Source organism: Miniopterus natalensis, chromosome 2 (assembly GCF_054644295.1).
Source record: "Miniopterus natalensis isolate mMinNat1 chromosome 2, mMinNat1.hap1, whole genome shotgun sequence".
NCBI classification, from domain to species: domain Eukaryota; kingdom Metazoa; phylum Chordata; class Mammalia; order Chiroptera; family Miniopteridae; genus Miniopterus; species Miniopterus natalensis.
In genome coordinates this window covers 105,962,521-105,977,078 of record NC_142082.1, presented here as the reverse complement: position 1 = coordinate 105,977,078, position 14,558 = coordinate 105,962,521, and the positions used below count along the sequence as shown (strand labels likewise).

The 14,558-nt window shown below is 46.3% G+C and overlaps 1 protein-coding gene across 2 annotated transcripts in view; it reads left to right on the top strand.

Annotated features, from left to right (window-relative positions):
- The window catches only part of IQSEC3 (IQ motif and Sec7 domain ArfGEF 3), a 102,052-nt gene that overhangs the window by 22,340 nt on the left and 65,154 nt on the right, over positions 1-14,558 (top strand). For both annotated transcript variants that reach the window (XM_087813859.1, XM_087813858.1), the window contains exon 2: positions 9,356-9,439. In XM_087813859.1, the coding sequence (XP_087669985.1) occupies positions 9,356-9,439 (84 nt within the window). The remainder of the gene's footprint in view (positions 1-9,355; positions 9,440-14,558) is intronic.

The following is a 14,558-nucleotide window of genomic DNA, read 5'->3' as shown; positions in this document are numbered from 1 at the left end:
TGGTCATCAGATGGCTGGTGAGCTGGCGGTGGATGTTTGTTCCTTCCCACATGGACCTCTCTGTGGACTCGTTTGTGCTCCTCCTGGCACAGTGGCTGGTTTCCTCCTATTACCATGAGAGCAAGTAGTAGTAGGGAGAGCAGGCAGAGCACGTCCCTGCAAGTCAAGGAAGGAGGGTTACAATAAGGAGGGTTTGGCCAATCAATAACTACAGAAAAGTCAATTAGGAACTGAGAAATTCCACTGGATTGGGCAACCAGATCCTTGGGGACCTCCCTGGTGAGAGTTCTGTCAGGGCTGTGGGGGAATAACTGTATTTCAGCCAGTTGGCAGGAGATCAAGATGAAAGGAAGTCCCTGGAAGCAGCTCTTCCTGAAAGGCTGGCTGTAGAAGGAAGGGAAGAGTTGTAGGGGAAAGTAATGTTTTTATGACGAGAGATTTGAGCAACCATTTAGGTGCTGAAAACGCCTATGAAAAGACAGCATTGAAGGGGGGGGCACAGGACGAAGAGATGTAGAGACAGGATGGGGCCTGGAGAAGAGGGACCACCTCTCCCCTGAGGTCAAAGGGAGAGAGGCACAGCTGGCAGAAATAGGACATTAATAACAGCTGACATTTATTAAGCATTTACTATATGCCAAGTTCTTTTAAGTGCTTTACATGTTTTAATGCATTTCATCCTCAAAACAGCACTTTAAAGAAGTTCTCTTACTAACCCCATTTTACAGATGAGGAGACCAAGGCAGTTTATACAAAGGAGTTAGGTAGGATTACTTAAGAAGTCTTCCTCCAGGCAGTGAGAAAGGGAAGGCCAAGGAGGCCATTTCGGGACGGTAGTAAACAGCTCCTCTCGAAACCTAGGGAGCTTCAGTAGCTGCAGGAGGAGGGCTTTGGGTTAGAAGAAGTCTTTCCCAGCTGGTTGTGTGTGTGTGTGTGTTTTAACAAGGAAACTTTTCCCCCCAAGTAAAACCTAATGGACATGCCTAGTAGGTAAAGCAGACCAAATCAGAGCTGCGGGGGTTGCAGTGTGAGGTTCTATGCTGGGCCCCCTCCACTTTCCTCTGATCTCAGAGTGGGCCCTGGGGCAGCCCCTGGGGCGCTGGGGCTCCTGAGAACACAGGAGAGAAACAGGGTTACTGCAAGACCAAAGGCACTTGCTTCATATGAACATCTGAAGAGCCTGCGTCGTGTTTTCAGGGAAAACCTCTCTGAAAAGGAGAGACAGGCAACTCTCTCTAGAAGTCTGTAACCTTCTATTCCTTGGGAGCATGGACTAGGTGACCTTTAAAACTCTCCCAAAGAAAGTGGGCAGAGAATGAAAGAAGTGAATCCAGGTGTGTATGCTGTCCACACAGAGATCCCAGACTTTGTCATGACTGAACAATGAACAATGAACTGGTTGTCTTTCCGGACCTGGGTACCATCAGGACAATTATTTTCTGTTGACTTTTGCCTGTGGTTGCTGGAACATTTGTAATCACTTGCCTTATTAAGATCTTTCCAAAACTTTCTGTGGAGGACTGTGCAGTGATGGATTTTACCAATTAGCAAAGAAAGCCCACGCCCACAGGCCCCAGGCCTGGAGGAGGGTTTGGGGGACTAGGGAGGAGGACATCAAGGTGACATTCTGGTAGGCCTCTGCTTGCAGCAGAGAGGGGGTCACTCAGTTCCGAGGTAGCAAAGACTAATAATATCAATAATAGACATGATAAGATTTTGCATTTGTGCAGGGTTTACTATGTTTCTCCCAAGGCAGTTTCACATTCAAAGTCGTACTGAATCCCCACAACTCGGTGAAAGAAACCACCCTCCTGAGGGCCAGCAGTAGTGGAGTGGGGGCTGGGTCTCCATCTCCTTCTCAGCACTGTTACTACTGCACTTCCCAGGGACTCCCAGCTCGTAGGCCCAGGTCCAGCCTTTTCCCATTCAACCGTCCCCACCCCTGATTTTCTCATTGTCCTAGTTTCTGGCCTCCTGGACTCCTTTGGCTCAGTCATGAGCCATCTGGTCTCTGCAAATCCAATCTAGCATTTGCAAGGAAGGGAAAATACAGTGTTTTTTCCTGCTGCTTAGAGGGGGGTTAATAATTAGGTGATTTGGGGGAAATGGGAGGAGGGAAGTTAGAAAAGAAATTATTCTAAAGCCTCTTGAAGCATCAGGAAGTGAGAAGGCGCCCGGCTAGCATGGCTCAGTGGTTGAGAGTCCACCCATGAACTAGGAGGCCACGGTTCAATTTCCCATCAGGGCACAATTTCCCGGGTTGCGGGCTCGATCCCCAGTAGGAGGCTTGCAGGAGGCAGCCGATGGATGATGTTTCTCTCTGTAGATGTCTGTATCTCTCTATCCCTCTCCCTTCCTCTCTCTAAAGATCAATAAAAACATATATATTTTTTTAAAAGTGAGAAGGGGAAGTAAAATATATTGGTCTTTTTAAAATGTCAGCTGTATACATACATACATATATACACATATAATTTTATTACATATAATAAAACCCATTTTAAGTGTATAGTTTGATAAGCTTTGACAAATGTCTATAGTTGTGTAACCATGATCTCAATCAAGCTATAGAACCTTTCCATCACCCCAAATGATCCCTGTTCCCTTTTGCAGTCTGACCTCTCCCCTCTCATATCGATGAAACTGACCTGCTTTCTGTCACTATAGTTTTGCCTCTTTTACAATGTTATATAAATGGAATCATACAGTGTGTAGACTTTTGTATCTAGCTTCCTCCACTTAGTATAACACTTTTGAAATTCATCCACATTGGTGCATGTATGCGTAAGCTCATTCCTTTTTACTGCTCACTAGTATTCCATTGTATAGATGTCCTACAACTTGTTTATCCATTTACTAGTTAATGGATATTTAGGTTGTTGCTGTTTTATAACAGGAATCTTTATTTTGTTGATAATAACTCCTCCACATACATTTAGAACACACCACCCATATGTGTGCAGGATATATCATTTATTTAATTTACAGACAATGCTTGGTATGCATATGTATTTGTGCACTCCTTGCATTAACTCTAAATCAGCTCCCCCCAACTCCTACTCTCCTGGCAGGGCTCGGGTGCTCACAAAGTGGAAACCACTTGTTTTAGTCATACAATTCAAAAAACAAATATTCAAACTAAAACATCGATGTTTAACTTTTTTATTTTATTTTATTTTGTTTTATTGTGGTAAGAACACAGCATAAGATCTTCCCTCTTAATAAATTTTTAAGTGTACAATACAGTATTGTAACTGTAGGCACAATGTTGTACAGCAGATATCTATTTGTCTTGCATAGCTGAAAGTTTATGCCCATTGATAAGCAGTTTCCCATTTCCCCTCTCTTCCCTAGCCCCTAGTAACACCACTAGTCTTTGATTCTATGAGTGTGACTATCTTAGATACCTTATGTAAGTGGGATGATGTAATAGTTGTCCTTCTGTGACTGGCTTATTTTGCTTAGGATATCTTCAAATTTTATCCATATGGTGACCTATTGCAGGATTTCCATTTTTAAGGCTGAATAATATTTCATTGTAAGCATATATATATTTTTTATTAATTCATCCATCAGTGGACATTTAAGTTGTGAATCTTCACTTTTGTGAACAGTGCTGCATGATATTGGGGTGCTAATATCTCTTTGAGATCCTGACTTCAATTCTTTTGGATAAATACTCAGAAGTGGGATTTCTGGATCATATAGTAGTTCTAATTTTTGAGGAACCTCCATAGCACCATTTTGCATTCCCATCAACAATGTACAAGGGTTCCAATTTCTCCACATTCTTGCCAACACTTGTCTCTTGTTTGTTTGTTTTTATAATAGCCATCCTAACAGGTATGAGGTATCTCATTATGGTTTGATTTCCATTGCCCTGATGAGTAGTGACTTTGAGCATCTTTTCATGTGCCCATTGACCATTTATTTATATGTCTTCTTTGGAGAAATATTTACTTAAGTCTTTAGATTATTTATTTATTGTTAATCCTCACCTGAGGATTCTTTTTTTTCATTAATTTTTAGAGAGAGTGGAAGGAAGTGAGGCAGGGGAAAGAGAGAAAAACATCCATGTGAGAGAGACACATCAATTGGTTGCCTCCCGCATGCGACCCTACCGGGGCTGGAGGTCAAACCCGCACCATTTTACATTCCCACCAGAAGTGTATGAGAGTGCGCCACACCCTTTTCAACACTTGGCATTGTCAGATTTTTAAAATTTTAGTCATTCTCGTGGGTGTGTAGTGGTATCTTGTGTGAGTTTTTTTAAATCCTCACCCAAGGATATGTTTATTGATTTTAGAGGCAGAGGAAGGGAGAGAGAGAAACATCTATCGGCTGCCTCCCATATGCACCCTGACTGGGGATCGAACCTGCAACCTAGGTATATGCCCTGACTGGGAATCTAACCCACAACCTTCTTTGGTATACGGGTCAACACTGAGTTCTACCTAAAGTCATGAGCCCTGGGATTAAGAATCCAAGAAATAAACCTTTGACCTGGATACCACAAACTTCCCTCCTTGGAATTTCAAGAGCCAAGGACTTAGAATGGGTCATGTTCCTTCTTTAGAGGAGCTCTTCTACTGCCAAATTTCCTGGGTCCCCTCTAGCTCCAGAATTCCCAAGGGCCACAGCCTTAGGCTGTGAATCCCACAGACCACAGTGTGGATGATGCCTCCAGCACTGTGCGACATGGTGGCTCTGAGAAGGCCCTTCCCAGTCTCATACTCAGGGCTGAGCTGAGGGCTACATGATTCCAAAGCCTGACTGGGGTTCAGGCTCTCCTACCAACCAGCGGTGTAACCTTGGGCAAGTCACTTACCTCCTCTGAGTCTTGGTTTTCTTATTTGTAAAATAAAGGGAGGAGACAATAAAACATACCGTAAGAGGTGTCATAAGAAATGAGGCATATGTTGAATGCATGATATTTTATCAGCAGTTCACAAACTCACTATGCCTCAGTTTCCTCATCTGTAGAGTGATGAGACAGTCTTTTGGGTGTTTTGTGAGAATTAACAAGTTAACACATGGGAAGTGCTTAGAATACTATGTGCCATATAGTAAATACTGTATATAAAGTGAAGTGCTAAAATATAATTATTAGCACTTTGCTGCCCCAACTTTATCATCTATCTACCTACCTATCTACAAAACTCTAAACTTTATTTGTATTTATTATTTTTTTCACTAACCTCCTCCTGTTCCATGATCCCATCTATGGTACCACACGACTCCTTGTCTCCAGTTGCCATGTCTCCTTAGTTTTCTCTGGTCTGTGACAGTTTCTAGCTCTTTTTGATTTTCATGACCTTGACAGTTTTGAGAAGTACTGGTCAGATATTTTGTAGAATGTCCTCAATTTGGGTTGGTCTGATGTTTTTCTCACAGTTAGACTGGGGTTATAGGTTTTGGGGACCAATACTACCAGAGGTAAGGTGCCCTTCTCATCACATTTCCAATTTTATTTATTTTATTTTATTATTATTATTTTTTAATCCTCACCTGAGGATATGTTTTACTGATTTTAGAGAGAAGGAAAGGGAGAGAGAGAGAGAGGCATCGATGTGAGAGAGAAACATCAACTGGTTGTCTGGGAGTGTACTCCCAGACCAGGGATAGAACCTGCAACCTAGGTATGTGCCCTGACCAGGAACTGAACCAGCAACCTTTTGGTGTATGGGATGACACTCCAACCAACTGAGCCACACCGACCAGAGGTCCAATTTTACTTTTAATGGCAATTAATTCTTTGGGTCCTTTTAGGATTCTCCTTTGGAGTGGAGGGAAGGGAAGTCTGGGAGGCTGAAAGCAACATTCAGCCAACTTAAGCTAAGACTTGCCCAGGTCAGGGCACTTGGACCATGACTTTGGGCAGAAGAGGTGGACAGACTGGTCAGAGGTGGGCAGAATAGAACTTATAATTCATCATGAACTAAAGCCCAAGAGAAGGCAAGAAGGGAGGTCCTGGCCCAGGCTTAGGAGGCCCATGGGGCAGGAGGTAGATAGAGGAGAAACTGGAAAGGGGCTGAAGGAAAGCTTCTCCTTGCAGCTGGACTGCCTGAGGGACCCCATCAACAGGAACCCCAAAAGAGTACAACCCCAATAGCACTGCCATCGCAAGCCAGAGGTGTGGAAGTACTTGGGGATATGCAGGTTTATGTCACCCATTGCGTGGGCCAACACAGCTGAGTCTGGGGACCTGGGAAGCCCATCTGGAGCCTGCCTCAGTGTCTGGTCAGAGGAGCAGCTCCCAACCCTGGGAGGATGCCTCTGGGAAACAGGCAGGATCAAGCAGCCTGTTACGGTGTCTGTGTGTGTTCTTTCCTAAGGTGCGAGTGTCACAGGTGGTGAACAAGTTGCACCTCTTTGCCTCACCTCTCATCGGCTTTTGCCAAAATTCTGAACCTGCTCTGGGGCACAGGTGCACTGGTGGTAGGAACTGGAGTGTAGGAGTAGGTTCTCTGCTTGACCTACACACCTGGGTCTACCACCCCTCCACTCTTTGGGCTCTGAGCCTATCTTCCCTGTCTCCTCCTTCCTTCTTCCCCTTCTACTCATGCCAGGCAGCCCTCGGGGGTATCATAAGACAATTCTCTAAAGGCTCTGATGTGCCCCAGAATGCCTGGGCCGGGTGGGGACGGTGGGGGTGACCAGAAGACTGGACTTTGGTCGGGGAGCAACTCTAGACAAATCACTTCCCCAACTCTAGGTTTCAGCCCTCTCAACTGTAAAATGAGGGGTCAGATTCAATTATTTGCTTTACTGCCCTTTAAAAAGCTATATCAGTTTCATTAAATATTAATTTCTAATCTATAGACTATACATAATCTATAATCAATAATCTATTAAATTATTAAAAATCTAACATAAAAATTGCCTATGATCCATCCTGAAATGATGTTAATATTTATCTTGGTTCCTGACACTTTCTAGTCCTTGCCCAGGTACATATTCTATTTTAATGTATTTACAGAATAGCTTACGTAGGAATTTATATTTAACATTTTCAGTTAACATTAAGCCAAACACTTCTTCTTTTTCCTTTTTTTTACCTACACTCCCTTTTCCCCCCATTCTAGTCTTGCTGAGGTAACCAGTGTTAATAGCTTAGTTACATGTGCACTCATATATGACTATAGTACAATGTATAGAATTTGCCCTTTGGGGAGAAGGGTTAATATTCATTTTATAAAACTACATTTCTCTGCAACTTGCTTTTCTACGTTAGCCATATACTGTGGAAATCAAACTAGGCCAAGAGATAGAGCACATAATTCCACAGGCGCACAGTAGTCCCATGTAGAGACACAGCACATAATTCCATGGTAGGGATGAAGCTGCTCAGCCATTCCCTGACTCATTGGGACTCAGGTTATTTCCAGTGGTTCTGTTTTCCACCCAGTAAAAACAAAGCTGCCATAACGTTTTGTACAAATGCCTTTATAAAAGGGTACTTGCATCTCTAGGGTATAAAATTCCAGAGGTGGGATTGCGGGGTCAGAAGATCTGTGTTCTTTTTCATTTCCAAAAACAGCTGTAAAAAATCACATCTATGCAGAAAATGGATGAGGGCTTCTCTTGCTCCACATCCTCACCAGCACTTGTATTTATTAGTCTTTTAATGTTTGTCAGTCTGGTGGATGGGAAATAAGCATCTCAGTGTTGCTTTCATTTGCATTTGCCTGTTTACTGTAAGGTGGAGCATCTTTCCATATACTTATTGGTTCTTTGGATTGCCCTTTGTGTCAACCGGAATTCATATCCTTTATCCATATTTTTTACTGGGTTTGTCCTTGCACTATGAATTTGTGGGAGTTCAAAGTAGGATATGAACGTGCCTTCTGTCATATGTGTTGCAAATATATTTTCCCATTCTGTCATTTGTCTTTTGATTTAATAGGATATCTTTTTTCATACTAGATGTCTTTCTTTTGTGTAGTCAGATACACAAAAGAAAGACATCTTTTACTTACGACTTTTCAGTTTTCTGTTTTAAGTCTCCTTAACACATAGGCTATATTCCTAAGTTCCCTTCTTTATTTCCTCTTGTTTTATTGTTTTCATTTAAACATGCAACCTCTCTGGAATTTATTTTTGTCAAATAAAGGTAGGCTTCAAATGTAATTTTCTTCCATGAGGATAGCCAAATTCAGCAGCTTCCAGTAAAGATTGGGTTTGGGCAAAGTATTTTGCAGCTAAAGAAGTTTAAAAACCCCTTTCAGTTGATCTTTGGGAGCCCTCCCAGATCTGACATTCTCTGACTCCACAATGCCCAGTTCAGTGGCTACTTGCTAAGAGAGAAGGCAATGGACAGCATTAGTTATGAAAAAGTAATTTCAATATTAGATCCCAAGTTGGCTGAAAGTGGATATTAGAATCACAGCATTTTAGAGGTGGAAGGGACCTTGGAAATTATCTGGCCTAATTGCTTTCAATTCTGGCTACCTTGAGAGTCACCTGGAGCTTATAAAAAATCCTGGTGCCCCCGAGCCAGGCCAGACAACATGAAGCAGTCCTTGGGGGTAGGCAGGGGTTGATTTTTAAATCTGGTGATTCTAATAAGCAGCTAGTGTTGAGAACCACTTCTCCAGCTCAACTCCCTCGTTTCACCAGTGAATAAATTGAGACCCAGAAGAGGTAAACTACGTATCACCCAGCTGGCTAGCTGGCACTGGAATCCAGGTCTCTGCTTCCTGGATTGGCTTTTTCATCTGGGTCAAACAAATCCATGAAGCCCCATTCTTTGGATTTTCAGCTAGCAACACTAAAGTCTCTGTGTGAATGCTTTGTACCTTTGCATATGATCAGCTTTAAAATGTTTGCTGTGTGCAATTCTGTGCATCGCAGGTGGATAGACCTAGTTCTGCCCTGCCAGGCCTTAGTGGGGAACAGGGTTAGAGAGAACTATGGTAATGATAAAAGACAGAGGGAATTAATGGCTCATACAAGTAGAGGAGCCTACTGAGGGCTTGGGGGTGCAGAAGTAGGAAGAGTTCTGTTGAAAGGAAGTCAGGAGGGCTGCATACAGGGGGTAGTGTTTGAATTGGGCCTAATGGGTGATTGAAGAGGCCTTGATGATAGAATCCATGCTGCACTTCCTTTCCTGGAGCTGTGCTGGTGACTTCCGTGACACAGGGGCAAGGTTTCAGGACAGAAAGGCCTTGGTGTCAGAGAGCCGAGCTGAGCCCAGCCTGTCTCCGCCGGGCTGTGACCTTCTCCCTCTCTCTGCCTCAGGAAGGAGGCCTCTGACCTTCTCCCTCTCTCTGCCTCACGAAGGAGGCCTCTGACCTTCTCCCTCTCTCTGCCTCAGGAAGGAGGCCTCTGACCTTCTCCCTCTTTCTTCCCTCAGGAATGAGACCGTGCTGCACCAGTTCTGCTGCCCAGCTGCCGATGCCGAGCAGAAGCCCTCCTGCGCCGACCTGGCCTCCCAAAGGTGAAGTAATTGGTGGATGGTCCTCCCCGCCCACCCCACCATCCTTCCCCTCGGAGCAAAGCACACACCACTGCACCCTTTGGCCTCTTACTCTTGAGTGTTGTGCTTTTGCTTGTTGGTTTTTACATCCTTCCTCATACTTCCATCTCTCTTTGCTTTCTCAGGACCCCAGATGAGCCATTCCCAACTTTTGAGGTCATTATGCCCCTTTGTTCAAATCCCAGTCCTATACTCCTACCCTCTAAATGGCTTATATAAAGTACATTTTTAAACGTCAGAGGAAATTACTGTGACTATATATACAGAACACAGTAGGTGTCCGGCACTCAGTAGTTGCTCAACCAATGAGAATGCCCATCTTCCCTCTTATATCAAATATTTACATTTTTCTTCCTAATCTTTCTCCTTCCGTAAAGGAGCGAGGATGACTGACTTTAATTGCAGGGATTTTTCAACCTTCGTTGAGTTAGCTGACACCCCGGGAGGAAGGGGAGTATTGAAAAGCCAGGTTTGGTGTCCCTGTGCCAGGCCTTCTCCTTCATCTGTTTCCGGCTATCCACCCGCCCTCTCTCTTCCTGCCTCCTTCCCCTGTGCTCTCTCCATCACACTTTTGTCTTTCCCCTCCCACATTCGTCTATCTGGCTGCCCTTCTGCTCCTCCAGTCCCCTCCTCCCCGCCCACATCAGTTTCCGCTCACTTTCATCTTGATCTGTGTGTGCTGTCAGTCTCTGTCCCTTATTACAGTTTGTTTACTTTTTTCCACCAATTTTTCTGTCTCACAGTTCTGCACATTTCTCTTGTTCTTTACTTCCTCTGGAGTCACTGTCCTTCGATTCTGGACAAAAATTTGCCCCATCTACAGTCTCCTGTTGTCAGAATGAATTTGGACAAGTTACTTAACTCCCTCAGCCTCAGTTTCCTCATCTGTATAACGAAGGGGTTGGTCTGTTTAGAAAATAACATTTACATGTAACTTCACTGAGCCTCTCACCTGCTTAGGAAAATAAGACCAGGCAGGTTTTATAATCCCTGTCTTATGTGAGAGGTGAGTGAGTTCAGAGCACTCAAGGGACTTGCCCACAGTCACACAGCCAGTAAGCAACGGGGCCCAGATGCACACTTAGGGCAGTTGACTCCCTGCTCGCCACTTCCAAGTTTAAGATTTAACAATTCCGCGATCTTTCCCTTTCTTCTTTGAAAAATAACTAGATAATAATCAGACATGGTGGCTATCAGAGATGACAGCTATCGAGCTTAAGGACAGAAACGACCCCCTGAAGGGCATTATACTCATTTCCCATACAGGGAAGTCAGAGGTGGTTGGGCACGAGGCAGGACTCTGAGGAGGGAACTATGGCAGTCGGGCCACAATGACACCTCCAGGTCCTTCAATCCAGGGTGGTGGGAGGCATGGTTGTTCTCTGCAGCCGACCACGTTGGAGGATAGAAGGCAAAGGGAAGGACCAGGCTCTGTGTCACGCCGGGGGTGGTCTCTGTGCCAAGTTCTGTGCTGGGACACAGGACAAGTAAGGCCACTAGGATCCTTGAGGAGCTCCCCATCTAGTGGGGCGTCGTTACGCCTCCAAATGGAAAATGGCTCACCTGGAAGCTGCAAGGAAGGAGAGAAATGTGAGAATGAGAAAGTGGGGGAGAAAGGAGAGAGGACAGAGAGTAGAGTGGCGCAAGGGTGGTCTGGGAGGAAAGAGGCAGGGGACCCTGGCTCCTCCCACGAGCTGTCCCTGTTCAGACAGGTGGCTGGGTCTTCCTCCTAAAAATGTCTTCCCCGGCAGGGGAGGAGATGCAAGGGAAGCTGTCCAGTCTGCCTCCTACCCCATCAATCCAGCTCAATTCAGTGGGCACTTAATTGCTGCTACCCGAGCACCAGGCATTGGTGAGGATGGCGAGCATCATACCCTCACAGAGTCAGCCCTGGGGGCCCCAGCAACAAAGATCTTCCCTTGGGCTTTCCTTGGTCCTTCCTCTCTCTCACACGCACCCCTCCCACTGTTTCACGTGCTAACACTCCTCTGCCTGGCTGGATACCCCCCTCCCCCGCCTGCAGTCTGTCTCCTGGTGGGAAGGGGTGGGAGAGAGGCTGGTATATTTGGGGGCAGGAAGGGGTGCTGCCCCTCATGGGGCCTGGGCTCCAAGGGAATAGGGTTATTTTCCAAGATTCGGGGTGTGATGGTAGGAAACCTATTGTCTCAGTTTCCCCTTGAAGGGCAACTGAGGTGGGGGCAGAGGTGCTCTAAGGAGGGAGGGTGGAAGGTGGATGGTTTTCTTGACCATTGGTTCATGGAGGGGCTGTAAGTGCTGCTACTGCAGTCCTCCCCTCTAAGTGCGGCAGGAAGACTTGCACCCACATTGGTCCCGCTGTTGTCTGTGTCTGTTCCCAGTTATTCGAAGTTGTCCTGTCTGGTTTGTAGTTTCCTAGAGTGTGTTAATGTCTGTCCATCTGTCTGTCTGTCTGTCTGATGACAGTTTCTCAGCTTCTCTAGGAAGAGGCTATCTAGATGTTTTCTGACAGTGGATGTGTTAGTCAGTCTGTCTATTCCTGGGTTCTTGGGGGGATTCCATCCTGAGATAAATATTCTCCCATCAGACTCCCAACATCCTTGCTCTCAAACCTATCCATGACTCCTTCACAGACCTTAATCCCTTCCCTTTAGCCAGGTTCCCACCTTCAGTGGAGCTCAAACCTCCCCATGAGTTTCTCTAGGAGAAAGTAGAGGTCAGAGACTAGGCTGAGGGCCAGCTCAGAGTAGGTGGGTCACAGAGGCCTCCAAGACAAGCCAGGCTCCTCCTCACTGGTCAGTCTGGTTTCCTACCAGCTCAGCAAGCCTCCAGCCAAATCAGCCTCCTCTGAGCATTTCTAGGAATAAGCCAGTTGATCTCTACAAGAGTCACCAATTTAAGGAATCCAAACCAATCATCAGATCTCAGGGTCATTGGGGCCTTTCTTGTGTGATCTCAGAGCTGGCCACAGAGGCCCCCTCACCTTCTTCCTCTGTACCCTGAAGCCAGTAGTAACCAAAGTCAGCACAAGTTTGAAGGGTCTGTTCCCTCCTTGCCTCCACCCTAAGCTGTGGGACTAAGTAAGAATCCTTTTCCTTGAGCCCCTGGGCTCAGACCCTGGGGGCTGCAGTGACAGCTGATCACCCGCAGCCCCCAGATCAGAGGGGTGGGGAGGAGCTGCTGCTGTGGCCTGAGGCAAACCCTCAGACCTGGGGAGAGCTCCAGGGACCAGGAAAGATCCTCACCCCCTCCCAAAGAGCGGGAAGCTCCAGCCCTGTTAGTGTGCGCTAGCATGGGGGTGCCCAGCCACTTGTAGAGCAGCCTTTAGGGGGCTGGGGTCAGGAGAAAGCTATCTTGGGATCTGGAGCTTGCCAGGAAGTGATGCCCTCAGAAGTGGGAAGACCTAAAGTTAATCAAGTCTGGAAGCTGTGTGTGTGTGAGAGGGGAGGCTGAGTGGTAGGCACCGGGGACTGGCATACGATGGAACAGTTATGGGGTGGCGTAGAGTTTTCATGAGCTCCATTGTGCTTAGGTTCACACACCCCTAAGCAAACAGCTATGCTTTCCAGGGCAATAGGCCCTCAGGTGAGAACTGGGAGAGTGGGCCCAGAGCCAGCCAGGGGACAAGTCGTGCCAGGTCTTTCATCCCCCTTCCTACCTCCCTCCACTGCTGGCTGATGGCAGGACTTTATTCTGGGGAATTGAATAGGCTAGTAATTGCAGCCCTACTTTCTATCCCAGGGCTCCCCTCCCTCTCAGGCTCTCAGTGACATTCAGAACAATGTCCCTGGAGCTGGCCAGCTGCCTCCCAGCATCTAGCCCATTTGTCTCCGTGGGTGGCAGTGGGGCAAGATGAGGAAGATTGGCTTTTATTAGGGTAATGACAGGAAGCTGGGGGGAAGGGGAGGTCAGAAATAGGAGGTGCTAGGGAGGAAACAGAACACCCCCAGCCCTGAGAAGGAGGGTTGTGGGGGGAGGGGGAGGGGCACTCTGGGCCCCAGCAGCCTGAACTCACTCACCCCCAGTGTTTGGTCCTTCTTCCTCAGGCACCCTGCCCTGCTCCAGCATGGAAGAGATGCTGATATTTATTGAACACAATATTTATTGAACATACCAGGGATGTTGCACTAGGCACTCTCAATATTTTATCTCACTTAATTCTGTGAGATAGCTGCTACTCCCATTTACAAATAAGGAATCTGGGATGGAGAGAAGTTCTGTGTATGGATAGAGGGGCTACTGAGAATCAGCCTGGAGCTGAAAGGTGAGCCCAGGTCTAACTCCAAAAGGCAACCTCTTTCCACGGAGCTGCTGCTAGGACTTTTTTTATTTAATAGCATAGGAGAAATTCTTTGAGACATTTCATTTAACCTGAAATAACATTTATTTTCTCTGATTATAAGTTACACTTGCTAGTTGTTGGAAAATACAGCAATATAAAGAAAATAAAAATTGAATCCAGTCAAGCAGAATTAACCACTCTTAATATATTAGTGTGCAACCTTCTGGGGTTTTATTTTTCTGTGCACTGGGTTTAACATTTCCCCCCCATTTAAAAAAAAAAAAAAAAAAAAGGATTTTGTGGCCTGCATTTCCCACTGCATGCACTGAGAGAGCCTCCGGCCCTAACCAGAACCTCCTGGCGCCTCCACCCCTCTTGTCTGTCAGCTGCTAACCAGCCTGCAGAATGTGTGTGGCAGAGGCTGCAGGGTCCTCAGGAAGGGGCACCCTTCCAAGACTGGCTGTCAGGGAGAGCCCTGTGTTAGCACCGTCCTGCGCATCAGGCAGACTTCCACCTCTTCCCAGCGGCCTGAGGCATGATCAATGGACTAGCCAGTGTTTACTCAGCCATTATGGAGCAATTAAATTCTCAGTCAATATAGTTTAGTCTTCAGACCGCTGGGCTTGGGAGTTTTGGTGTCAGTGTCTACTCCATTTGTCACATCTGAGGCTCAGAGGCTGCTGGGAAACCTGCCCCACTCACCGGTGGAAGGGGGAGGAGTCGTTCTCTGGCTGCAGAACTGTGTCCTCTCAGTCCCTAAAGAGACACAGAAAAGCCCCAGCCTCCCTCACAGGCCCCTGGGTGGGGGTGGGGGGTGAGTGA